The following is a 27,076-nucleotide window of genomic DNA, read 5'->3' as shown; positions in this document are numbered from 1 at the left end:
GGAATGTTGTTAAGGTTAAAGGTCGGGGTGACAGTGAGCAGGGGAGTCGGCGCTAAGGAGGTGGAGGCGGGGCGGTGGCAGAGCTTGGCCTCAGGGAAGGTGAAAAGGAGTGAGGGAGGGGTAAGGGGTGGGGGGTGGGGAGTGAGTTTTCAGGGAGGGTGTTGGGGATGATGTTGCAGGAAGTGGTGGTGTGTTCCTCAGTCTGTCTGCCCTGAACTGTCTCACCTGCTTCAGGCATGAAGAGATCATCAGCTAACACTCAGCTGCGCGAAGCCAATCAGCTTCACCTCGTCCGGGATCTCCGTGTCATCACAGCTGGAGGCCTGCACGAGAAAGAAGACATCGAAATTGTCAATGGAACTTGGTTACATCCTGACGTTCATCTGCATCACCAAAAACTAATCCGCAGAAAATCTGTAGAACAGCTGTGCAGTAATACACTGGATTAACCAAATACTGCAAATTAGTGAGCTTATTATTTGGGGAAATGAGGCTTATTTTCAAAAAAACAATTTGTTTTAGTATTTAAATAACTGACAAATAAGAGTAGGAGAAATGATATATCACTGCTAACAAAAATGTGACACTCAGAGTTCAGTTTGGTTCAGATTCAGGTGTTTTACCCTGCATAGAGAATTAAATGATGATCACATGAATGAGCAGTTTGTAGAAGGTGTAGACTGATCCCTGAACACAGGGCAGTGCTTCATACCGTTAACTAATCTGATAAAGTAAATCACTAAAGTTTTACTTTTGAGATTATTCTCTGTGTAACATGGAGACATTCACACATGATATTACATTTACATGTGAAAATATTCAGGATATTGTTCTAAAAGGACTCACTGTCACCATAAGAATGTCACTGTCTATTATGTAAATGAATGACATTTACTACCAGTGCACATTAGAGTAGTTGTTCACACTTCTGTCACTGCCACTGGTTGGTTGAAGCTGTGACTCGTAAACACATGAACATTAGAAGACGAGCTGCCTTTCTCTGCTGCCTACCTGTTGTTTGTTTCGTCTGTTTTCATCCATCCTTTCCACTGATCTCTTAACTTACTTAGTATGTATTGCTGTTGACAACACTGTGTTGTGACATTTATTGATGATGTATACTCTGTTTAGTCTTTGCATGTTTATTATGTTGTGTACCGTGAAAGATGTCGCTTTGTGCTAATTTTAGGTTGGCCAGGAACGACAGATGAAAATTAGCCCTTTAGGCTAACTCTGGCCCAGTTACAGTTATTTTTTTCTGTTGACTAATGAGTATCACCTCTGTCAAATAAATGAAATACATTTTTAACATTTTTAAGATTGTAAAATTTTGTTTTGACAGTGAGTAAGAGATTTTGGCACCGGTGCTGCCGCAGGATATCAAATCAGAACATCGCTATTATGCAGTTAGATTCAATGTGAAAAACAAACCTGCCTTGATTCCTTTGTAACATGGACACAGTGAATCACACATTTAAATCATTTATACTACACCGTATATACCACATATGCAGTATCTTACATGCCATAGATGCCATTTTTCCAGTTAAGGGAAATGCAAATTGCAAAAGTGCAATTGCATATAATGATATTCACATAATAGTGTGCTTCCAACTTAGTGGCAACAGACTGGGAAAGGCATTGTTTCAACATAACAATGTCCCCATGGACAATGCGAGGTCAGTAAAGAAATGGTTTTCCGACTTTGATTTGGAAGACCTTGATGGGTTTGCACCTTTGGGAATTGAAAAGCTGACTGCAAATGAGGCCTTATAACTGCACATCAAACCTCCCTAATGCTCCTGTGGCTGAATCAAAGCAAAATCTTGTGGAAACCCTTCCCTGGAGAATGAATGCCCGTAGCTTTGAATTAGATGTTAAACAATCACATATAAGTATAATGGTCTACCTACGTTGTCTGGGTGTCTGTAAACATTTGCTAATGTATCCTCTCTAAACTGAGCAGTTCCCTTTGATAAAGCGAAATATTAATTTTATTGTCAGCTCAGCCATCCAGCACCTTATCTCACCTCAATTTTAATGCTGCTCAGATGCTACTCAGGGGGTTCATTCAGCTTCAGAGTCTGCATAGTTGACCTAACACCTGCTAGCCTCCTGCAATTTACACCTGATAGGGAAGTCTCAGGCAGTCTGAACGTTCTTTAGTTGCCTGATCAACATAGAGGGACTGTTACGAAAATGGGAGTAACAGAGTCTGCAGTGACCTCTTGTTTAGTTCAGTCATAAAGCTGGGTTAGTGCCACCTACACCATAAACTGTCTGCCGAAATGATATGAATTGCTGGCGATGGTAATTACTCTCACTCCCTGGGTTTCTGACATGCACTCGTAACTCTTGGGTTAGAAAGGGGGAGTTGAGTAAGAGAGAGGATTTTACTCTGCATGCAGTGGAGCAGAGTTAACATATGCAAATGGGGGCATATATCTACATGGCATGCCCAGCAATGCCCCCACTCTCTCCAGAGACTGGTCCACCAGCAATGCTCACTAGCTGCTGATGAGGCAAACATGGCAGAAAGGTCACTCTGTAAAGTACTGTGACCTAAAGCACAGATGTTGTTTACGCACAACGACAGAAAGGTCAATAAAACATAATTTACATATTTTTGTCAAATCCAGAGGGACTGACATTCTTGGTTTCACTATTTACTTTTTCATAAATGTGATCTCCGTAACACAAAGTGGACTCATGACTTAAAGACAGACATTTACGACATGCAATTAGGCTTCTCCCGCCCTCTCTTCTGTTGTGACCAGATAAAAGAGATTAAATAACAAGCGTGCGTGGCTCACATACAGACTCAATGTATTCATTACTACACTCAGATTGAGTGACTGACCCGCAGGTGAACCGTGGAGCACACAAACAAATAAAGAGCACTGTGTATCATCAAGTGAAGCCAGCAGAGAAAAAAGGAGAAGAATGAAACAGTTGGCTGAAAATTGCATTTGACCTCCAGTATTATGTTCATACTCCAGATGAAGAGGGGCTGTTCAAATTCTAACACTGCTCTCCACAAATATTACGCAAAAGATTGTAGAACACCTCACAAAATGCAGAAAGCCAGGAAAGCTGTGATGCAAAGTATATTATCCTGTTGCAGAGGTGTTCAGCTTGGAAACATATTTTATTGTAGAATTACTATAGGCTAAATACTCACTGTATTAAATACTCACAGCTGTGTTACACACACAGGACAAAATAGATGAAAATAAAAAGAACACTGGATCGGACTCAAACTTGGCATTCAGATAATGAAGCATGGTATTACAGTAGTTCATGCAGGACACGGAAGTCAGCTGTAATCAGCTTACAGCCACTGATTGAGCCACTGATCAGCACACATCAATCACAGCCATTCTCACCACAAGGCGGTCCCTTTAAATATGACTCCCACCTACACTAATCTAGCTTCACCATTGCTCACACTGCTGCTGGCAAAGCTTGCCTCCACCACCCCAGCCTCCACCTTTCTGGTTCAGGGTCCCATCATGGCTCTAGGGTCAATCTGCATTTCATGTCTTGCTTTCGGCCCACTCCAAGGAGGTTTTGCATTGTGCTCCCTGTTACAGGGAGCATCTTAGAATGGAGCCTTTCAACGCCAGTTAAAACTGTATTGCCATTTGTTGCAATAAATGGTTTAATCTATGACGCGAGTGTTTTTTACTGACTGAATTGAATGTTAAAAGAATTGTAATGGGATCTTGTTGTTACTCATGTTAAAGCTCTAACCATCAAGCTAGAGCTTGTTTATGACTGGACAAGTTCAAATTGATGATATATACTATAGTCCAAACAAAACTAGATTTTTGAGGCTGACAGCTCTATCAATATTTGCGGGTTTAAAAATCTGATATGAGGGCCAATCATCTTTTTTTTACATAAACACATAAAAGAAACATAAATCTTTGATGAGGATAACGTAAAGTTGTTTTCTGAAGATTTGAGATTGAGGTGAGATAAGGTACTGGAAGGCTGAGCAGACAGTAAAATAAATAGTTTGCTTCATCAAGGGGAGCTACTTTAGGGATGATATATACGGTGGCCGAGACCCGCCATAGCTGCAAATAAAAGTAACGCTGCAAACAAAAACAAACGCTGCTGCAAATAAAAAGAAACCCTGCTGCATATAAAAGAAACGCTGCAAATAAAAAGACACACCGCAGCAAACAAAAAAAACGCTGCAAATAAAAACAAACGACCCTGCAAATAAAAGAAACACCGCAGCAAAAAAAAACAAAACACCGCAGCATATAATAAAAAAAACGATGCAAATAAAAAAAGCCACAACGGAAGTGGATTACCGGGGACTGTTTTTGCCGAAACACCGGAAGAAGAAACAACAACAACAACAGGACTACGAATTGGAAAACGAACTTGTTGTATTGTTAGCTTCGGCTAACACGGGGAGACCACTAACGAGAGTGGAAACAACTGACGGCTACATAGTTCCGGCAGCTTATTACTGTCGTTGTTGTTGTTGCTTGTAGGTGCAGGTCAGGAAAAGACGTAAAAGGGACCGTATTTGGTTTGTTATTTGTGTTATTACGTTACGTGTTGGACTAAATACATGGACATATTGAGGAAAGTATTTCACAAGAATGGATACTTGGCGAGCTGTACAGAAAGTCCTGAGTCATAAGATGATCGTTGTGGATAAAGGGAAGACTTTGAAGGTATGTAGAGATTATAGCTGTTTTTACTTTAGCTGAGTGGCTAGCCGAGCCAATCGCTAATACTATTACGGCTGTGAGCAACCAATATAATTCGTGAGTGGTCTTGAATGAATCAGGGCAACCTATGCTTTCTAACAATGTACGGCATGAATGAATATGTTTAAGGGTTGGTGTTTAAAACATTCAGAAGGACTTGTGGCTACCTCCCAACCTCCGACCCGTCCCGTAGGTGGAACAGCGTGTTTTAAGTGTCTGCAGCCGAAGCTAACAATACACCGGCATTCTCCAGTTCAACTTCAAACCTGGGGCTACATCGCCTGACCAAATAACACATTAAAAAGTACATGTAGCGACATTAAACACTACCATTTTCACTTACTTTCTAGTTCGTTTTCCAATTCGTAGTCCTGTTGTTGTTGTTTCTTCTTCCGGTGTTTCGGCAAAAACAGTCCCCGGTAATCCACGTTGTGGCTTTTTTTATTTGCATCGGGTTTTTTTTATTATATGCTGCGGTGTTTTTTTGTTTGTTTTGTTTTTTTGTTTTTTTTGCTGCGGTGTTTCTTTTATTTGCACCGGCGTTTGTTTTTATTTGCAGCGTTTTTTTTGTTTGCTGCGGTGTGTCTTTTTGTTTGCAGCGTTACTTTTATTTGCAGCTATGGCGGGTCTCGGCCACCGTAGGATATAACTCATTCCAAAGCCATGGGCATTAATAGAGTTGAAAACTAAATTTGTCAGTCCTTTCAAACAAACTATACAACTGAGACACTACTTCTACAGCATCTTGAACATAAGATGCTTATTGGCCAACATATATACTAATATCAATTCTATAAAATCTGCAGGCGACAGATTCATCAGTCTAGCTCTCATGTACACCAACTCTATGTGACCTGTCTATTTATAATGCACATAAACAATGTTTACATTAAATACAGTTGCAACATGTTCTCTATAGTTTAGTGCCACATAGAGTACAAGGTCAGTATATGTGTACAATCTACTGTATGTAACTTGTGCAAAATGGCAACAAACATATGTGATCAATTGAAAAACCTTCAGTAGCAGATGTTGGTTCATGCTTAAGCTACTGCGTTTGTTTGTAGCTTTTCTAATACCTTCAGCTCTCAGAATCTCCACTAAACCTTTCATCAACACGCTATTTACAGCAGGACATTGTCAGGAAGGACACAGGAGAGCGTCAACCATCAATCATCTAGAAACTCACCAACTTAAATGTCAATACTTTGTAGGTAGTTGGGTCATCTACAATCTTCTGAAGGTTAGCAGCAACTGTAATACAGAAGCCGCAAGACAATGTAATGTGAGTTCAGTTGCAGAAAAAGGAGAACAGAACAGGATAAAAGGTGGTTATTTTCTGTTATGAGTTCCCATACTAGTGACATTTTAGACTCCACTAATGCACTTGTATAATTTTACATAAGGAAAAAAAAAAAATATATATATATATATATATGTGTGTGTGTAATTAATAAAAGCAATTTCTATTCAATTTAGTCATGTCAAGGTCTGTGGAAAATGATTTCTTGTAATAACCTTTCTAGTAGGGGCCTCATTTTCCCTTGAAATGTGAAATGGGCTTAGATAAATAGATTATCTAAAAATGCAATTTAACAGAATAAAAAGGTGTAACATTACCTATAACTACATCGTGTCCATTGACCAGACCGGCTGAGAACAATTCCTGGGAAACGCCATCAGCAGTGTCTTGAGAGAGAATAACATGACAAATATTGGGCTGTGGTACAACACAGTCTACTAACAGGCAGGTAATTGTGTTAAATATGGAATGAGATACTGTCAAAAGCACTTCTATTCACAAACACTGTCATTACCTATTAGGCAAAAGATTGGCAGACTATTAGGCATGTCAAGATGTTATTACAAAGGTGAATAGCACATTCAAATCATTTAGGCTCAGTTCTTACCTCGCCCAGGAGTGAATTCAAACCGGATGTCATTCAGCTCCTTTCTAGAGTTCCTATAAGTAGAAACAAGGTGTTTGCAAAAGCAGAAGTCAGATTTGAATGTTCTTGTTCACTGTTCACAGTACACTACTATGATACTTAAACAGAGCATAAAATTAACTCAGTTCAGGGCTGCAAAACATTAGGAAACAAGCAGGGGACTAGGGTTGTGTGTAGACATGAAAATGCCTTCTGTGATTGAGGAAAATTGATGAACTGGTGAAGCAGCACAGCTGACAAGTCGACACTGTAGGACAACATCAGTGACCTTATCAAACGTGGATGAAAATGAATGAGATTGTGTGCATTCATTGATTTTTTTTTTTTTTTTTTTACTCTGGGGCAGATACAAGCTTTCATCAACACTGACATCACCTTTTAAAGTCAATATGGTGAATGTGTTAATTTAGTGTGGCTTATTTACCCATCAAGAAGACAAAAAGCAGCATTGGAATTAGTTTGGATATGTGTTTGCCAGAAAAATGTCCAATATTTATTCCTTCTAGCCTTGTTGTTTTGTTCTCCAGCAATTCCTAAGGGGAATATCTGGCTCTTTGGCTTCTAAATACTCCTACATTGTTCACCAGATAGTTACTAACTTTGTCTATGTGTGCTGCTTGGTGCAGCATGCAGTGGGTTTTAAAAGTGTATACTGAAAATCATGCAAAAAAGTCAAAAGTAACAAAACAATAAGCTGAAAGATACTAGAATGCAATGCAGAGCTGAGAGAAACTGCAGAGTCAGGTGTTAAATATCTGTGTGTTTGTTGCTACCAGCAACCCCTTGCATATAACACACAGTCGTTTGAGCTATTAATATAAAAATACTGATTGGAGCAGCTTTAACACAAAGGGCATTAAGATAATTAAGCCAGCTAAATATAAATACCCTTTACACCAACTGACACAATGATTAGCTGAATTAGCTGCCATGAAAAAGAAAAACAAACAAGTAAAATGTTTTAAAGTTTATCATGAAAGCACATTGCCAATGTAAAAAAAATATAACTATAGAGAACTAGAGAGAAGAAACAGAGGACATGTCTCGGCTAGATTTCTACATACAGACTAGTATGATGGCAACAACCGTCTAGCCCAACCAATCCTCATAATTAAACAACAGTATAGGTCTAAAACCTCAGCCTCTAAATAGCATAAATGTAACTATAAGTTGTTTTTGCCAGCCCAAATTTTAGACCAATACTGTCATTTTTCTTGTGAGGACAGGCTGGTCTCGCTGCTTCTTTTGCTTACCTCATATCTGCTGCAAATATTTAAATGTTGAGTTATAAAAGAGGGAAACAGTGGAATCATATTATTTGTGCATGTTCCTATAAAAAGTCTGAAAACTAAACACGACTAAACGTGATTCTATTAAACACATTATGTTACAAACAGTGCTGTAATGTGACCAAAACTTTGAGGTGGTACGTATCTTCAACTAAACACTGGGGTAAAATATGAAAAACAAACAGGTGCCTGTATATCCACTAAATGTAATTGCATTCATGAAATGTGCCCTTCAGCCCCTTTGCAGCATTAACTTGCATTAATTTGCATCACTTACATTAGAAGCCTCTCTTTAAAATGTGTGTGTAAACTGGGAGTAGCTGGTTGCTGATAAAAGCACAACCTGTCAGCGCTTCCCAAAAGAAATGTGGTGAGAGAAGATTAATTTGGTTTGTAGTCTGGTTAAATAAATCACACGGCTAGCCCACAACCCTCATCTCAGATGAGATTAGAGCCATAAGTCAACAAACATACACAAGCAAAGACAGCTGCTATGAGTTTGTTAGGAGCAAGACTATGCAAAATAGTGAGAGTAAGATTTATTATCTCTTAGCTGAGTCAACTTGACTTGTTTTTTAAATTTTAGATACCCACTGTTGGAAAAAACAGGGTACAAACTCCAGTGGAGCAGATGGATATATAAAACATCTCTATTCCCTGCTGTAGAAGCAGAGTGCGCACATTGCCAGAGCTGTTGAGGCAACATGTATGTCAGAGGATCATAGCCTGTCCCAATAAAATGTGCCTAAAATCTGTCACTTCTGTAGATAAACCACAGTGGGTGTTTAAAAAAGGTTTCTGTCAGACGACGTCAGAACCATTTGGGATTATGGTACCTTTTTAAATACCATTCTGAAGATTTCATGTTCCCACAGTTCAGCAGCAGTGAAATTAGCACTTCACACACTGACACCCTTTGACACAGCGTGAATTAACTTGCGTGTGCAAGATGACTGTGTAATCTCACTGGACAGGCAGGTTTATGATACATAGGTTAAATGAAAAAAAAAGGTATAACATAAGTGTTAGGTGGACACAGTGCTTTTCCACAGGTAAAGACAGGTTTGTGATTTTTGGTAGAGGCTTTAATAACCCTTTCACTGGAAAACATGATGAAAACTGGAGGAACATTTTTTACTGCAGTCTGTCAAAACACTGGGTAATGTTTGTCAGTGCAACACATTACAGCCCACGTTGTTGGCTGTAACAGAAGTTACTGACAGTAAGACTGAGGTGGGAAAATGCAGATAGTTCATACAAAATTCAACACATTATGATGCCAGACAAACATATGCCCTGCTGTGTTGAGACGACATGGATGAGACTTGGTTGAGACTTGTGTTTGTTTTGTTTCTTGTAAACACACTGACAGGTTGGCGAAGAATTAACTGAAATAAGCCAAATAAGAAAGTCCTTGTATAAGGTGAGGTCCAGACTTCACACAGAAAACAAAAATCAAGAGCATTTACAAAAAAAGGTTACTGTGTAAAAATGTTAATAGAGTTGCAATATACTCTGACTCTTAACTCTTTTTCCCCTATTGTCAGTCAATATTTTCATAGTAATTTCCACAGTTTCTTGGAAATGAATTCACTATAGGGAACCTGAGATAGTGTACAGTGGGAAGACTTCTAATTAATTCATTGTAACTTATTACTTGTGTAACCCAGCACAGCAGGTCAGCTGAACATCTAAAAATGTCAACATGTAGAGAATGAAGTTTCCAATAATAAATATCTGTTAAATTAATATTTACTCTGGTTTAAAATGAGCTTTTCTTTCTCTCCATTTTTCCCATAAGTAGTACTAAATACTTTAAGGAAAGTCCCATGTAAATTATTTTAAGTATATTAGGAAATCATGGACAAGAAAAATAAATGTTACCTAATTATTTCATAAACTTCATAAAAGTGCAGGCAATTTCACAGGCAATATATAAATATTTTTCTGAAAGTCATCAAAAGGACATTTCAGGGGCTGCCTTGACATTTGTTAGCTTCTAGTTACCCTTTATGAACCAGAGGCTTTGGAAAACACACGGAAATGTCACCTCTGGACTAAACTGCTCAGTAAAATCATTTTTTCCATCAGTGCTGTTTGGGCTATTTAAGCTTCAATGACATTGCAACAAGAGCAAGCATATTATGCAAGTCTTAACTTCCCCTTCAAACTGCTGACAATGTTGTTCACAGGAGACATCAGTGCATTTGTGAAAAAAAGAAAAACAAGGAAAAGCTGAATGAGCTCCAAGCAAAATGTTGACAAAAATCCAATCAGGCTGCTGCTGTTCCCCAGCCTCGTCTACTGAGGGGATCATGTTACTGTAAACACATGCTAATCAGCTGTAACTCCCTTATTAGCTAGGAGAGGGGACCAATTAACTGTTTATTCTGCTCTCTCAAATGCAGCTATTTTCATGAATTCTCTATTTTTAAATCTTGTACAAATTGTCAAGGACTATAATCTTCTTTATATTACTTTTTTCACAACCTGTAAGACACCTGTAGGTTGTATTGTTGTGTTTTTCCCAACATACAAGTAGGTTACTATAATATTATACCAGACTACTGTAAGATCTGCGTTTAATATAATAACAGTGTCTTTCTTCAGTTTTCTTTTACATCATCATTTTGTTTATTTCAACTAGCTTGCATTTAGCTTTAACTCAGTGGAGAGTTACTCACTGAAGACCAACAAAGTTGACTCATAACTGCTTTGAGTACTTTTAACAAGTTTTACCATCTGCTTTACCTTAATATATCAGACAAATCCTCCACTTATTCACTCTAATTAAATACACTGCCTCTTATGAAACCTTATAATATCTGTGAAGGCCATAAATATATTGTGTTTTCCTCCCAAACATGGGAAAACAGCCAAAGAAAAATTCAAAATGTGAACAGTCACTCATCTTATAATACCTTCTGTGCTGATTCACTTTAAAACATAGCAGCCAAATCCTACTCAATAATTTCTAAAGGCTTTTTTCTCTTTATCTTACAGAAACATTTCCTCAATCATAAAAAAAAACTCCTTAGATCATAACATAAACCTCTTCCCTCATTTAAACCTTCATTCAAATAAGGTCATTAAGTCCTAAGATGGTCAGCAATCTGCAGCTGAGCTGGAGATTTTGCTGATAGAATTTGAAGTATAAATTGTACACAAAGAGCTTGATCGTGTCAAATAACAGTGTATAGTGAACGGTCTTGGTAATCCACCCAGGCACATAAGAGTATTACAAAGCCTTATGTTTCTGAGATTAAAAAAATGCCACCATGCTTGTGGACTTGCATTCAAGAAGACACCCGTCACACGCCTCCATCTCTAATACTGAATACTGTAGCAGCCGCAGTTTGTGACAAACACAGACAGGCTTCCTGACAGCCTAATACTGCGATCATACTGAAGACAGAATTTCTCTGGACATTAATTCATGTGACTCTGCTTTTATAAATTCTTTCTGATGTTTCTGGGGTAACAGTATTTTTTAATTTAATGGGAGCTGTAATTGAAGTTCATGTTGGAATAGTACCACTGACTGACAGATGAAACCAGTTTGAACCATAAAATCCACAGATTAAACAACTCAAATCTACAGACAAATTATGAACCATCACAGCACTGCCGGTTTGTTTCTATCACCTGGTTACAATAAAAAAAGCCACCAAACAGTGAGCCATCTCCTGTTGCATCCCGACTAGGGTCTTATTAGTAAGCAAAGAATAAAAATGCTTTCTGTGGTATGCTGGGAGCCAAGGGAGGGACCTTCAGATGTCTGTTCAACCACAAGTCTGCTCGGCAACCATAAGGCCCATCAGGGAGCCAAAGCAGACTTTTGACTGTCCAAACATGCATTTCTCTCTCTGTTGCTGCATATTGAGAAACAAGGAGAAATAATGTGAACGATAACGTCTACTTTGCATTCCCTAATTACATATCCAGTTAAATGTTGTTGTTTTCTGACAGGAAGTCCTAACGTTGATCATTCTGAGGCTGAATCTCAATAAATGTCCACTTCATTATTAAAACGTCTGAACTTGTGGAGCAAGGAACTCGGGTGTAATGAGTGCAACCAGTCTACAGGAGGAAAGCAAATTGTGGAGCACAGCCAGAGAGCCAATGGGGTGTAACACTCTGCTCCCCATAACACGACCAGTGAGACAAACTCAGATGAAGGGATCTATAGTGATGCCAGATTCACTTCACAGCAGGCAAAGATCATTATGTCTATTCGTAGCCTGCATGTTTAGGACAAAGTGAGGTGATGATCATTCCAGTAACGTAATTAGTCATGTGTAAAGCTGCACTGCATTTCTCGTTTTGCTTTTCCGCTTGTGTTGCAATAAGTGGCTCCAGGAAAAAAGAAAAAAAAAGTATGGCCTTCAGCAAATGATGTAGAGAGTGATCTGAAGAAGAATCATCTGTCTCACCTTAGCCGTAGTACCATGTTCACAGCACCTTGAATGTAGGGCGTATCCTCAAATGGTTCAACCTGCATGAGAAAATGTCTGATGATGAGGCAGTTTACATTATACTCTAATAGACTTAGAAATCAGACAAGAAACTGTGAAAAAGAGAAAGAAGCATGTACTGCAGAGCGAGGAGAGCTCGTAAATGTAAGATGTAAGATGAACATAATAGTCCCAAGAAATGAACCACAAATGCAGTGTTGCGTGTAGATGAGTATGTGTGTGTGTGTGTGTGTGTATGTCTTCCATTTATTGTAAATGCAGGGAACGTTTTAAGGGAAAAGAAAAGGAGCAATACGTACAGTGTGTTGTCTACGTATCTACTGACATTATCAATACCATATTATAAATGTGCTCTTTGTGCAGCAGAAAATGGCTATTATGACTAAGATGACTGCTGAGTAGCTGTCATAGGTCATTCCTGACAGGAGCACAAGACTACACCTCAAACTGATTTGGCTCATTTTCAAAATGACAATAGCCTTAGAAAATGGGTTACAATGGCTCTGAGTCTTTAGATGAGATACACCCAGGCACTGAGCTGGCACTGTCAGGCAGACAACCATTTACTCTGAGTTATTACTGCTGAGAACATCCCTCCAGGAGACCAACATCCATGTGTGCACACAATACATACACACACACACACACACACACACACACACACATGTACAGACAGACTCACACACATGTTAAGTATGCACACAAGCACACACAGACAATCAGTGTGTCATCAAGGTCATTGAATCATGACAAATTAGTGCTGCTGCTGAATCCCTCACCTGGGGATGCTGAATAGACAACCCTTCAATAGGGACATAGTTGGCATTCTCCTCGTTCTGGGAGAAACAAAATGAGAGGCATAATTGCGCAAATGCTATTACATCCTCGGTAAATATCAAATCAGAAATAATCTCATAAAGAAAACAGAGAAGTCAAGTCAAAACAAGGAAGAAGGATCAATATGCTGGGTTTTGTCAGACAGTTTCAAGCAGGTGCTTGGCTGGTTTGATTAAACAGCATAAAACTGAAGGACTGTGAAATAAACATACACAAAAATCTTCCCAAGTCAGCCAATTAATTACATTTACATAGATACCCATTTACCAAATTATACAGCACCAGAGAGGTTAATGCTAAACTTTTTGACATCTAGAAAAAATGTACTTGCATGTTAACATGTGTACAAGAGGAAGAGCTAACTTACATCTTTGGCCTCATCTTTGACCCTTCGTGACTGGAAGCAAAAATCAAAAACAAATAGTTTTATATTTCATATTCATGAAGTTTCTCTAAGAGCAACAAACGTGTGATGTTCACTCATTAATATACTTCATGCCTGTCTTTCCAGAAGTCTATGATGTCCATCCACCTGTCACTCAAAACCAATTTTTTACTGTTCTGAGAAAAAAGAGCCGTACAACTGCTAAAAACTAACAAGCCTGAGATCGATGAAAGGAAACTGGAAACCAACCTTGTATAAATACTACCAGCGACAACTTATTTCTTAAATCATTACTTTTGATAGCATATTATTTAATGCATCATACATTAAAGCTGGGTATCTCTATCAAAGGGCGCTTTGATCATAGCTGTCATCTTTCCTTCTGCCTGAAATCCTGGCAGCTATCTTCCAGCTCATTATAGCGACCTCATGACAGGCTCTCTCTGAGATAAGCCATCTGCTATCCAAATAAAACCCCTAACTGATCAGGGAGGATAGGAATGCACAGGGTCTAAGACAAAGGGGAAGTTACATACGTAACAGCGTGATCTACAGGTTAGACATGACATGCAACAATAATGACCAACACATATCTTGTAATTTTGTTACAATAATGATTAAAAATGAATCTCAAAAAATTATCTGAAGTATAACAGGCTCATTTTTAAAATTAATTGTTATTACTTTGTCATTACTGTACCATAATATGCAATTCAAGATGAGTATCCTGTGAGTGCACATGAAAAAAATACACATTGCTGGGGCTGGCATAAGTGGTGTCTCACCTACCCTGCCCTGATTCACTGCTGCCTTTCCTTCTTCACTGCCCTCGTCCAACTCATCGTCGCTCCACTCCCAGTCCCCATCCTCTGTCTTGTGCAGGTGGCCGCTGGAGCCTGGGACTCTCCTCACCTGGACCACGACAACACACAGCCAACACACTAACTGTTAATGACACCATTCGTAGTGTTTCCATTGCACACGTTTGCACATACATTGTGCTCTGTCCATATGATTTTTTTTTTTACATGGCTTTTGCATGAGTTATTTGGAGTATTGTGATGAGCTGACATGGCTTAAGGAACCCCCTCTGTGAGATAAATTACTGACATCCCCAGCTGCACATTTATGACATGAAAAGTAAATGTACAAAGCCACATTAATGATAATAATAATAATTGAGCATGTTGAATATGTCTGAAATAAAAACTAATCAGGCCAGCCAATTGCTGAAAGAGAATGGAAGTGATCAGAGATCTATTCTTTTCAAGGGGGCAAGAGGAGTTAGAGACTTGCTTAAAATATATATTTTTTTAATCTAATCATGATAATTCTAATAAAATAATTTGCATATTTTAGATTTTACACACATACACATTTACATTAAAAATCATGAATGGACCACCAGGATCCACGCGCCACAAATTTTGCAATTTACAATATTTGCTACTGGCTCGTTTTCAGAAGTTACTGTTATGAATGTGACCACACTGACAATAAACATTACACTAACTTCAGAACTGCTCAGTACTCTAGCAGAAATGTTATGACTGCTTATAGATTTATTGTCTCTGTTTAGTAAGGAGAGATTGGATACAGCACAGTGTATACAGAAGAAAATCATGTGGAGAAGCGACATAAGATGGATATCCATTCTGACTTCAACTTGGTTAAATATCAGTGGTAACAGAAATGCAACTGATATATAACATAACACATCAAAGCATGTAAGTATGGCAGAGTCACTGATAAAGCCTGTAATTCTTTGCATTTCTACAGTTTAGTGGCGAGCAACAGATGACTAGTCTAGCATTGTGAGGGAAGTTATGAGAGCACCACAGTGTTACAGAAAAGACAGCACACAAAACAGAAAGTAAGCCGCTAACACTGGGGTCGTATAAATTCCCCAGCTCTAGGCAAGGTCAAAGTTAAAGAAGCACTACCCCTCCGGTGATGTCGGGTTTATTTTCCAAACCTGACATAGAACCAAGGCTCCCCCAGTTCTGCTCAGGGTCCTTGAGCAAAACAGACACAGATCAATCCACTCAGTGGCTATTCATGATCACCGGACTGACATTCACACACATCAAACAGGACAAAAAACCCTACTGCAGATGTATGAAGATCTGACTATGAACAGAAACGTTGTAACATCTGAATTTGGTAACAACTAATACCAGGATTTACAGGGGATTAAACTACTGCACACTGGGGTAAAATGCCCAATATTTTAAAATCAGGCTTCAGAAAGCATTCATGAAGAACTCAATCAGTTTTCTATCATTATGTGTGTACCGGACCATACATTTGAACTCAATAACAATCCTTTTCCATTTTCCCTCACTTTTCATTTTGTGACAAATCAATGAGGCCAGCATAACACCTTTGTTGCAAGCTACTCATGTCTAATCGTTAAACAATAAAGCCTCCAATTTCTCCAGCTGGAAGTTGTATCGTGGGTGTCAGGGTGCCCTCTGCTGGTTATTCACCTCATGTGTACCTACAGTTGATACTTCCCATATAATCTATTTCAAATATAACAAAAGTCAAATGAAACTGATCTATACCCTTGTTTGTCAGGTGCATAAGACTGGTAATTTCCTCTCTCCCTCATTTCCCCTCGCTTTTTCAATCATCCCTGTGTTTCTCCCTCCTTTCATTAGATAAAGTATTCATTTTGAAATTACTGTACTGTTGACAGCTGACTAGAGGATCTGCCATCTCCTACTCATTCACCTGAGGAATTTAAAGGTGAAGTCAAAGTCTATTTGTTTTCCTGAGAGTAGAACTGTGTGTGTTTACCATGACTACTTTATATCACACAAAAATACAGAAACAGAGCAATAACGCCAAGGAACAGAGTTAAAAAGAGGGCAAAGGGAATCGTTTGCAGTCTAAGGAGGTTGAGAAATGCATACTGACTGTTATAGAGAGCAGAGTTAAACTAAGAGATTTGGGAGTAACTGTACAAGATCAGAGCCACTGTGAGCTTGATATAAAGAGGTCACGGCATCCTAAGATGATAATGTTCCTGCAGTAGGCTATTGCTCGTCTCTACAAGCTGTGGGTAATATTTGCTGAGTGTAGTGTTATGTAGATGACACTGCAGGTCAAATCAACGCAAAATAACAAGGACAGTGGCTTTATGAAACACATCTCATCCACCGCAGAGTTTTCAAATCAGACATTACCTGGCCACATAAACTAATCTACTGCTGTCTTTGAGCTAATTGTAATGTGTGCTGACTATTTTACATTATTAACAGGACTTAATTTTGCATTTCCACAACATTGTTTCAATCTGTAAAAGTACTTTCAATATGTACCATAATTTGCTTTAATATGAATCATTTGGGAAAGGCTTTGCCAAGCATGTCCTGAATACCCTCATTTAGATACAGTATTGTATAATATGATTCAGAGTTGACCTAAACTACAGTCAAAACTGGAAAAGTGCTATCTATAATATACTGTATTGACAGTATGCAGTAATGGAAATCCATTCATGACCATCAACAAACCTCACCAATATCATGCCATTTCCACTACACAGTAGTATTAGTAGTTGCTTCCCTCTTTATTGACACCCTGAGCTGTCTGTGCGTAATGTTAACGTCATACACAGGAACAGCCCTGCTAGCCACTCATGCCCTCCATTTGCTCCGGACCAGTGAATTTCCACCCCTCCACTCGGCCACTCTGCCTCCCAGCAGTGGTCCTCTGTTCCAATTTCTGTCCTGGCCATCCAGGCAGAGTGTAATGTGAAGCCAATATCAGCTGTGCCTGAAAACTGCACTTCCTCTCATTAAACAGCGAACAGTGGGGCAACTGAGTAAGCAATCTGAACAATAATGTGCTTTTGTTACCTATTGTTAACAATTAATTCAGACCTATTTGCCTAAGTTGTGCCACTTAAAGAAAGCCGCAGTGATGGGGAACTGACACAAGGTGTCAGCACATCTATACCGTTTGACTCTTATGCTGCAGTGGCCCATATTTTGACATAATCTACAGAACAGTTTGTACATACAGTGTTTGAGGCGCTGAAGAATGTCAGAGTGCGTAGCTTGTGTTGACTGTAAATGGTGGACAGACTTCAGTCAGTCCTCATACTCACACATAATTTGTTCATGTTAAGCCAGTAACTGAACTAAAGCTTATGTAAACTCACCTTCTTTGCTCTCTGGGAAATTTTTGGGGCACGACACAAAAGCTTTTCAATCAGATATTCTCTGTTCTGTAAGAGAAAGCACAAAACACAAATCAAAGTACCATTAATATATAAACTTAATTAAGTAATAGATGAAATTAATCAAAACATGACAATGATTTACAAAAATCTCAATGAGGGTTTGTTTTTTAAGTAGCATTTAGAAATTGGCTGGGTTGGTGGGAGCACATAGGCTAGAACATAGATTGGAGTGTTCTCTGGGTTATCTTTTTTAAAAGTTTTATAATTGTATAGCAACTGTGCCTAAATATTTACTTTATTTTGCATTTCAGACACTCCTAACAACATTTTAACTGCTTTTCCTGCACCTTCAGTACATCCCAGTAAATCATCATTTCATTGAATTAGTAGAAACAATATGCATTTAACAATGTAATGTCCAGGAGGTCACAGTCAATGTATTACACTTTAAATAACTGACCGACGGGTTCTACTTTTTAAACAGCTTTCCTCCATAATGTACTTCAGATTAAATTAACAAGCACAAGACAAAGGAATTTAATTATGGTAAGAGTCAAACATTTTCCATTTTCTATTGTCATGTTATTTCTGCAATAGTATATTAAGACTTCACTGTCAGTGTAGACTTTAATACTGTAGGCTGTTTGATGTCTCCAATGACATAACCATTACGAACTATGTCTTAGTTTACCCAAACATTAACACAAAGGGCTGAAATATGGGTAGGAGTTGGCAAGGAGCGTAAAATGAATAACAAAACCAAAGAAAGCTGTCAAGTCAAATATTTGAGATGAAACAAATACCTTGGCCTTTTGGAAGAATTTACACTTCAAAAGCTCTGCGGCTGTAGGCCTAGAGATTAAAAAAAAGAACAATTGTTAAAAAATGCATCACAACACTTCACGCTCTGAATGTTAAGGTCCTTTTTATCGATCACAAACTGCATCAGCACTCTTCACTGAGATATTGGGTTGATATATGGAATGTGGAGCGAACCTTTTGGTAGGATCCTTCTGAAGGCACATAGTTATTAGCTTCCTAAACGATTTGCCATATTTCTTAAGCATCTCCTTGTCTTCTACGCCTGTCTCTAGAGTGGGTGGATCATTTTGTAGCGTGAGCATTAAGACCTAAAAAAATACAAGAAAAAATGGTCAAAAACCGCCCACATATTTCATCAGCAACACAAATATTGTATGAAGAAAAGAAATTCAAAGCAGGAAACCGTTTGCAGAGAAAATCTTATGTAAAGTAAAAGCAATGGGTAACTTCAGATAAAAGGCTGACTCTTGAATACTTGTTTGGGTTCCCAATTGCAGTAAAAGCAGCGATTTAGAATTTGTTCTCTCAACATTTTTTTTCTGCTAATGATGAAACTTCACAGAAGAAAGCGGGTTAAGGAGTAAGTATTAGAGTAAGCCAAGAGTCTGTGGACATTGCTATCATCTTTTATTTGCCAGTACCAGTGAAAGCTATAGGAATAAATGTGATTAGCATGCCACACTGATTACATTACACCCAATGACACATTAGGAGCACTGACCTTCATAGGAGGGTAGCGGTGGTAGGGTGCAGACCCTGTTGCTAATTCTATGGCTGTAATTCCAAAACTCCATATGTCTGCTTTGAAATCATAGCCTCGTACCTGTGGATGAAGAATTATAATAATCTGTGGTGTTAGTAATTAACATGACAGAAGGTATATCAAATTAACAAATGATAGTATTACATTAAGCAATGTATTAGCACTGGCCCCAAGTGGACTATAACGAGGTTGCAATGTCACCAACAACTTATTTTTTATGGATTGTTGGACCCACCTGTTCCATCACCTCTGGTGCCATCCAGCATGGTGTGCCAACAAAGGTCTTTCGTACTTTGTTTCTAGTCATATCTCCCCCTGTGGCTAAGAATGCGCTAACTCCAAAATCTGAAAAAAAAGGATAAATAAGCAATACATTATTCATTCTTAATAAAGAAAATGCATATGATTGCAGGTGATTTTTTCTGAGCAAACAAAATAACATTCAAGAGTATTGTAGTTTTCTTGTGTGCTTGCATACACAGAAAATGTGTTCTTCCTAGCCTACAGTAGTGCAACAACAGACAGGATAAAGATATATATTTTAAAAAATATCTTAAAAAATTACAAAAAATCAAATCACAAAGAGAAAAAAAGAGAGCGAAAAGTTAGAAGCATTGCGCATTAAAGTGCATTTGGATAGAAAATTCAAAACTGAAAAGCTGAACTGAAGAACTGAAGAATGGATAGTAAATAATGTACAACAGTCAGCAAAGAAATTCTGATCTGCTATATTCAGCTTGTTAGCTCAGCATTTGAATTTGATGCTGGTTGCTATTGACCTCTTCTGATGTGAGTAAAGTGTATCTGCTTCTATGATAAGCTGGTCATTGATTACTGCTGGTCTAAATGCTGCGTTCAAAAGTAGTAAATAGTCACAGAGTAGACACAAAACCTAAAGTATTCCATACATTTTAGTCAAACAAAGAAAGGTCTTCATCTCAAGTCATTTTAATTTATAAAGCCCAATATCACAAATCACAAATTTTCGTCCAGGGGTTTTCCAATCTGTAGAGTATATTATATACAAAATATATCTACTAGTCTACCTCTATACTACTAGGAAAAGCAGGGGTGTCCCTAATAGCATTAACAATGGTTTTGTTCTATTCAAGTGACCCTGTGAGCCTGCACGTGCCTGACTCCACCTGCAGACTTCCTGTCTGACAGGAAGCAGCACGTGAAGCTGGGGAAACACGTTTCTCCTAAACCAACAGCACCGATTCTCCTCAGGGTTGAATCCTTTCCCCTCTATTTTTCTCCCTCCACTCATTAGTCCGTAAGGCTCCTAACGTTTGTAGACAACACCACACTCATTGGGCTCATCTCTGATGGGAGATTGACCACTTGCTGCCTTGGTACAGACAAAACAACTTGAAGTTCAATGCTCTAAAGACAGAGATGTTTGTGGATTTTTGAGGGAATGCAGCCCCATCTGCCACCTGTGTGACTCCTCGGTCAACACTCTGGAGTCCTTCCACTTCCTGGGAGCCACCATCAGCCAGGACCTCAAGTGGGAGCAGAACATCAGCAGCCTCACCAAGAAGGCTCAGCAGTGGACATACTTCCTGTGGTAGCTGATGAAGTTCAACTTGCCAAAGTCAATGATGGAGTACTTCTACACCACCATCATTGAGTCCATCCTCACCTCCTCCATCACCATCTGGCACACTGCTGCCACTGACAAGGACAAGCGCAGACTGCAGCGTGTAATTAACTCTGCTGAGAGGGTGATCATCTGCAACAAGCCATCCCTCAAGAACCTACACACCTCTAGAGCCTGGATGTAGGCAGGAAAGATTGTGCCAGTCTCCTCCCACCATGGACACAAACTCTTCGAACCACTCCCGCCCAGCAGGAGGCTGCAGTCCATCAGGAACAAAACCTCATGGAACAAGAACAGTTTCTTCCCAACTGTAACCCACCACTTCTACAACGTTCAGGACTGCTATCCCGACCCCCACTGACGCCACAAATACATTAAACGCATGTGTTCACACCTGACTCATGCATTATATTCACGCAGATTTTGCACATATTCTGTATATTGCACATATGTTTATACTTCATACTGTGGACTTCTGCACATTCTGCACATTGCACATTCCTGCACAAAACTGCACAGCTCTATTATTTTTAAAATCAGACATATTGAACTTAGCCTTATAACACTTTTTCATATCTTCTAATAATTAATTTGTCAGCTATGTTTCTTGTATTTGCCTGTTTTTGTCCTCACACTATGTTTATTGTTGCTGTTGTGTATCATGAGATCAAAGCGTATTCCTTGTATGGGAAAATCTACTTGAAAGAAACCTGTTTCTGATTCTTCTGATTTTGAACCAGCTAAAACAAATTTAGCCATCATTCTTTTTTTCATTTACACCTGTGCTTTTCCTTCATCAACAGATGTGCTTTTAAATTTAAAGTACCATCAGACTGGAATAATTTGCCTTACAATCGACTACTTGTTTCCATGACTTCAAGAGTTCTTCTATAAGCAGACTCAGTCCTTTAACATAATGTCATTGGATCTATTCAAGCCTTTGTGTAGGTCCCCGAAATGTGCACGCAATTTAGTACCCTTTATTTAGGATCTTAGTAAATCAGGCCCTCTGTGTATTCAGTCATCTCAGGATACATACAGGCACTTATGCGAGTGTAACAGAAAAGAATATTAATACCATGTTCAACACACCTGCAATCTGAACAGATCCATCTTCTCCCAGTAGTATGTTCCCAGCCTTCACATCCCTGAGGTCAACAAAACACAGAAACAAACAACAAAGTCATGTGGAGCAGCATCGATTCTTCCATTCGCACAAACGAGTCCTACATCCTACCACTATCTGGATCTCTGCCCAAGGGGCTGATAAAGTGTTAAGCCTGGTTCTCAGTGACCTTGAAATTTATAGGATGTTTACAGACACACAAACAACTGCATTGTAGCAGGCAGCGGGTCAATAAATATAAACTGGTTTAAATTTACAGTATATTTGTGTTGTAAACTCTTCTCCAGAGCATCTTACAATGTAGTGACATTTCAATCAAAACAACACAAGCACATTTCCTAATTCTTTTAATAAAGTAATGAAACTGTAATGACAGTAGAACATTTTAGGAAAAAATGTACAAATTAGAATGTGTTACCGGTGAATCTGTCCGTTCCTGTGCAGGTAGTCAAGGCCCTCTAGGACTTCATTTAATATGGTAGCAATTATAGGCTCATCTAGAGCTCGATTTTTGTCCTCTTCTTTGTTTGTGTGCTTAATTATATCCAGCATGGAGCCTAAACAACAGCAAAGAAAAACTAAATTAAGATGATCATTTTATACATAGTATTGACCAACAAAACAAGCTGCAGTGTTGAACAGAATCATTATGTGGTCAGTATTAACATGTGACACACCTTTTATAGAGTCTAGTTTTATGCTTTTTGCCTGATATCTAATTGTGTTCCAATACCCATACTACCATACATTTATTATGCCAGAAAAGGATTTAGTATGTCCCACCTGACATACTGCCTTTGACATACTGTACATAGTATGTCAAAGACAGTATACCAAAAGTTCTAGGATGTCCAACTATATCCGGTCACATGTTTTTCTCCTATCCTGACCTAAGAGAAGATACTTCACATTGACTGAGCCACCATGACAGCACAGACCAATAACAGAGCATTGACATTGCAATGACAGATTAAGTAGTATGTCCCAATTGCATACCTACTGCATTCAACAGTACATACTTTGTAATGGTAGCTGCGGTATGCACAAAAAGTAAAAAGTTGAATATGTTTTTGGAACGCAGCATAAATCTCCTGTCATTCTGCCAACCCCACTCACCCTGCAATCACCTTAATCCCTTACCTGAGCTTGCCCACCCATCTCCAAACCTGGATCTCATTATCCTTATCAGTCATTGATTCATATACCTGCCCAGAATATCGTCTTCTAATGCCTACACTAGCTTTCCAGCAACTCTCTCTCAGTTTTATTCTGCCTGTGTGATGCCTGATAACTTGTCCGATAACTGGTTAGAATATTTTTGCCTGTTCCCCTTGGTTGTCTGTTAACTGGCTGCCTGCCTGCTTTTTTGGACTCCTGCCTGTTTTAAAAAAAAATTGATTAAAGATACTGGACTCTGCCTCTGAATTTGTGCTTTTTGGTTCTGTGTTTTATGAGTCAGTACACTATGATCAGATACAAATGACTTCCATGTCTTTTACTTGCTATTTGTCCTTTAAATAGTACAACATAATAGGTGGTACATTATGGTAAGTAACACTGTAGTATCACTGTTACAATTAAATCACAAGTGAGAGTAGGAAGTATGTGTAAAGGAGCATTGCCAGACCAGATGCAAGTATGCAACTAACAATTATTTTCATTATTCATTTAATAATAATAGTTCATTAAGATTACATCCTCAAATGCCATATTTTGTCCAAACTAACAGTCAACCCAAAGAAATTTAGTTTACTATCATAAAAGAACCAAAGTTGTTGTTTTTTTTATTTAAGAAGCTGGAATCAAAGAGCTTGGACTTTTTCTTAAAAAATTACCCAAAATTGATGAATCATTGTCAAAATCATTTCAGCTCTATATTTACCATAGCATGCAACTACAGCTTCCATATAACTGCCTAAAATGTGGTGCTTTTTTAAGGACTTAGATCTGTTATCTTCTAGGATATATGTGGGCTATGTGGGAAGTGTTGTCTATGCTTGACTATTTTTTCAACACAGAAACATTTGAATTCTGAATAATTTCATGCCAAAGGTCTCTTTTACCAACTAAATGTGATAGTAGACAAATCAATACATGATGAGTATATTCTGTACGACTACATTATTTTTTCATCAGAAACAACTAATGCAATAGTGAATAATAGCATGGATACATCAAAGCACTAACAGTAAAAATTTACAGTGTAGCATCATCACATTCACTAAGCATTCATTTATTATTAAGCCAGAGATGGGATTGGGTTCCATGTAGCTTTACAGGTGAAACTTACCTCCACTCAAAAGCTTCATGACTAACCACAGCTCATCCTTCACAACAAAGGAGGTGTAATAGGTGACAACGTTGGGATGGCTGCACTGGCTCATTGCTTGAATTTCTTTCTGTTATGAGAGAAGACCGATGAGATATTTCACATTCAGTATAGGACATTTGACTAGAGTATGTCTGTAGTGACATATAAGAAGCCCTGACAACAACAGGCTTTTACATACACCTCAACCTGAAAACTAGAACAATATGGATCAGAGGGAGAGCAGTAGTAAGGCATTAGAAAGAGAGACAACACAACCACGTGGACACAGGCTATGAAAATTACAATGTATTTACTGTACTCACCAATAGCTCGTCCATGCTGGTTTGGCATTTTTCCAGGTTGATTCTCTTTATAGCAACGCGCTCTTGTCTGGGGGTACAGAGGGCAGCCTGCACCACAGCTGTAGCCCCGCTGCCTGGAATCACAGCCACGACAGAGCAATGAAAAATTAAATGAGGGCAAAGTCATCACAAACATCAGAAGGAGAAGTCCTAAATACAGTATCGGTCTGCGGGTCAGTGGTATCTGTCTTGCTTAGTGTTCCTCTTTTTATGTGTCTTTTTTGTGCTAGCTGAAACGTCAGACATAAGTTGACTTTCAGCACCCCCACCCCCCAGCCCCATACCCCCCCAGTATAAGGTGTTGTTGTTGTTGTTTACGTGTTTAACAGGTCGATTACAAATCAGGCCCCACTGGAGTTGTTCACGCCAAGAAGCTGTGACACAAAACGTATTGCTGTTAGTGACAGATAAGGAGAAATGCAGAACAAGTGAGATCTGGCTGGTGACCAGTTGATTATGCGAACAGAGGGGCTGTGATGAGGGGTTTCACTACCTCATCACAGTAACAGCAGCCAGCTGTGAGGCTGTTTCTTATCAGTAATATGACTTGTCAACTCATCTACAGGGTAAACACATTTGCCAAAACTATTCAGGCAACCTCCTGATGTTAGAAATAAAAATGTCTTTACAGTTGCCATTATTACTATATTTATTATCAGAAAACCATTATCATAACTGTATGAAGCAGTAACATGTGTACTAGTAGTTGTACTTTACTTGAGTATTTCAATGGATGCTAGTTCATACTTCCACTCCACTACATCTTGGAGGGAAATATTGTACTTTCTCCACTACATGTATCTGACAGCTTTAGTTACTTTTCAGATGAAGAATAAAATAATGTCCTGTTGTTTATATTTTTGCTATTTTACTTTCTTTTAAAAAATGTGTAAACATAAAAGGTGCTATATAACATGTAAGCTTATATAAAATAACATGTAAAATATTTAAAACTGGCTCCGAATGTGTAAACTACAACATTACAATGCTCCCATATGAATGTATTAGTGATAGAAACAAACAGAATACTATACTACAATAATATAACACTCTGCAAACAAGTAGTTTAACTACTGTAAGCACATTTTGCTAATACACGTTATAATAATAATAATAATAATAATAATAATAATAATAATAATAGCCTAATAATAATAGCCTAATAATAATAGTAGTTCTAGTAGTTCATAAGTAACATTTTCCATTCAGGACTCTTACTTGTAATTGAGTATTTTTAGACGACAGTAGATAAAGAATCTGATCACTGATCACAGACAACACAAGTTAAATGACACATCATGGTGTTCACGCAGCCTCATCTGTGATTTTATGAACTGGACACACGTGTGCCATATGAACTGGCACCGCTGGTGTGTGATCCATCTATCTGCTGTCTGATAGTAACTAGACACGCACTTAGGGACTGTGACATTTTCAGCCATGGACAGTAACCAGTATTACAACCGATTCGGCCTCGTCAGAGTCACACAGACACATCTGCTTGTAAAGTGGTAGTCTGTGAAAGTGCCCAGTTAACATCCGCATTGCAAAGCATCGCAGGAGGCGACTGCACATGAAAAAGCCGGTAGGCCTTCGTCGTCATTAACAGCTGATAAAACCACCGCGGCGTGTGTTTCCATGCTAATACACAGCCTCCATAACATCTGCGGGTACTAACCAATGACCTCCTGCAGCTCGTACGACTCCCTGGTAATTGGCCAGCTGGTTGTCAGTGCTGGTTGCGGGTGGTGGACAGGAGCCGGAGATTCGCCTTGATCCGCCATGATGATGATGATGCTGCGCTAGTTAGCTGCCTCTCACAGACAGACAGAGAGAGAGGGAGAAAGAGAGGGAGAGAGAGAGAGAGAGAGAGAGAGAGAGGGAGGGAGAGAGTGAGAGAGAAAGAGAGAGAGAGAGAGAGAGTTTGACCTCCCCTCCTCAGTGTCAGCTGGCAGCTGCAGCAGAGCAACTACCGACAGCGATGAGAGCAACCCGGAAAATAACGGACCGCACACATGCGCGCAAAACCAGTTCAATAAACCCAGGAAGACAGACTAACCACTATACATTATATTTAAAGACTATAGGGTGGTACTGGAGGCTGCAGTTTAGAAACTATGTTAAAGATCCTCTCTAAATATGTATTAAAACATACAAAAATCAACAATAATGTGTATCTGTTATCCTATTACCAAGTTATGTCTAAAAATTAAATCTACACTTTCTCCC

At 38.8% G+C, this 27,076-nt stretch overlaps 1 protein-coding gene across 1 annotated transcript; it reads right to left on the bottom strand.

Annotated features, from left to right (window-relative positions):
* Positions 1–172: 172 nt before the first annotated feature.
* stk39 (serine threonine kinase 39) lies at positions 173–26,649 on the bottom strand. The gene is made up of 18 exons (XM_053328348.1): positions 26,526–26,649; positions 24,809–24,921; positions 24,465–24,573; positions 22,593–22,731; positions 22,141–22,196; positions 19,681–19,790; positions 19,404–19,505; positions 18,857–18,990; positions 18,664–18,712; positions 17,840–17,905; positions 14,458–14,580; positions 13,651–13,680; positions 13,226–13,282; positions 12,405–12,466; positions 6,644–6,696; positions 6,354–6,422; positions 5,923–5,987; positions 173–323 (listed from the first exon to the last, which is right to left on the bottom strand). The coding sequence occupies exons 1-18, from the start codon at positions 26,629–26,631 to the stop codon at positions 249–251; spliced, it is 1,518 nt and encodes a 505-aa protein (XP_053184323.1). The 5' UTR covers positions 26,632–26,649; the 3' UTR covers positions 173–248.
* Positions 26,650–27,076: the final 427 nt, after the last annotated feature.

This window comes from Scomber japonicus, chromosome 11, assembly GCF_027409825.1.
Source record: "Scomber japonicus isolate fScoJap1 chromosome 11, fScoJap1.pri, whole genome shotgun sequence".
Classification (NCBI taxonomy): domain Eukaryota; kingdom Metazoa; phylum Chordata; class Actinopteri; order Scombriformes; family Scombridae; genus Scomber; species Scomber japonicus.
This window is presented reverse-complemented; position numbering and strand designations above follow the sequence as displayed.

Excerpts from the sequence above, each read along its gene's own strand:
- stk39 (XM_053328348.1), bottom strand. The coding sequence starts at position 26,631 with ATGGCGGATCAAGGCGAATCTCCGGCTCCTGTCCACCACCCGCAACCA. Across the intron at positions 22,732-24,464 it reads CATGAAGCTTTTGAGTGGAG|GCTCCATGCTGGATATAATT; the intron begins GTAAGTTTCACC and ends GCTGTTGTTTAG. Across the intron at positions 324-5,922 it reads AAGTATTGACATTTAAGTTG|GCCTCCAGCTGTGATGACAC; the intron begins GTGAGTTTCTAG and ends TTTCTCGTGCAG.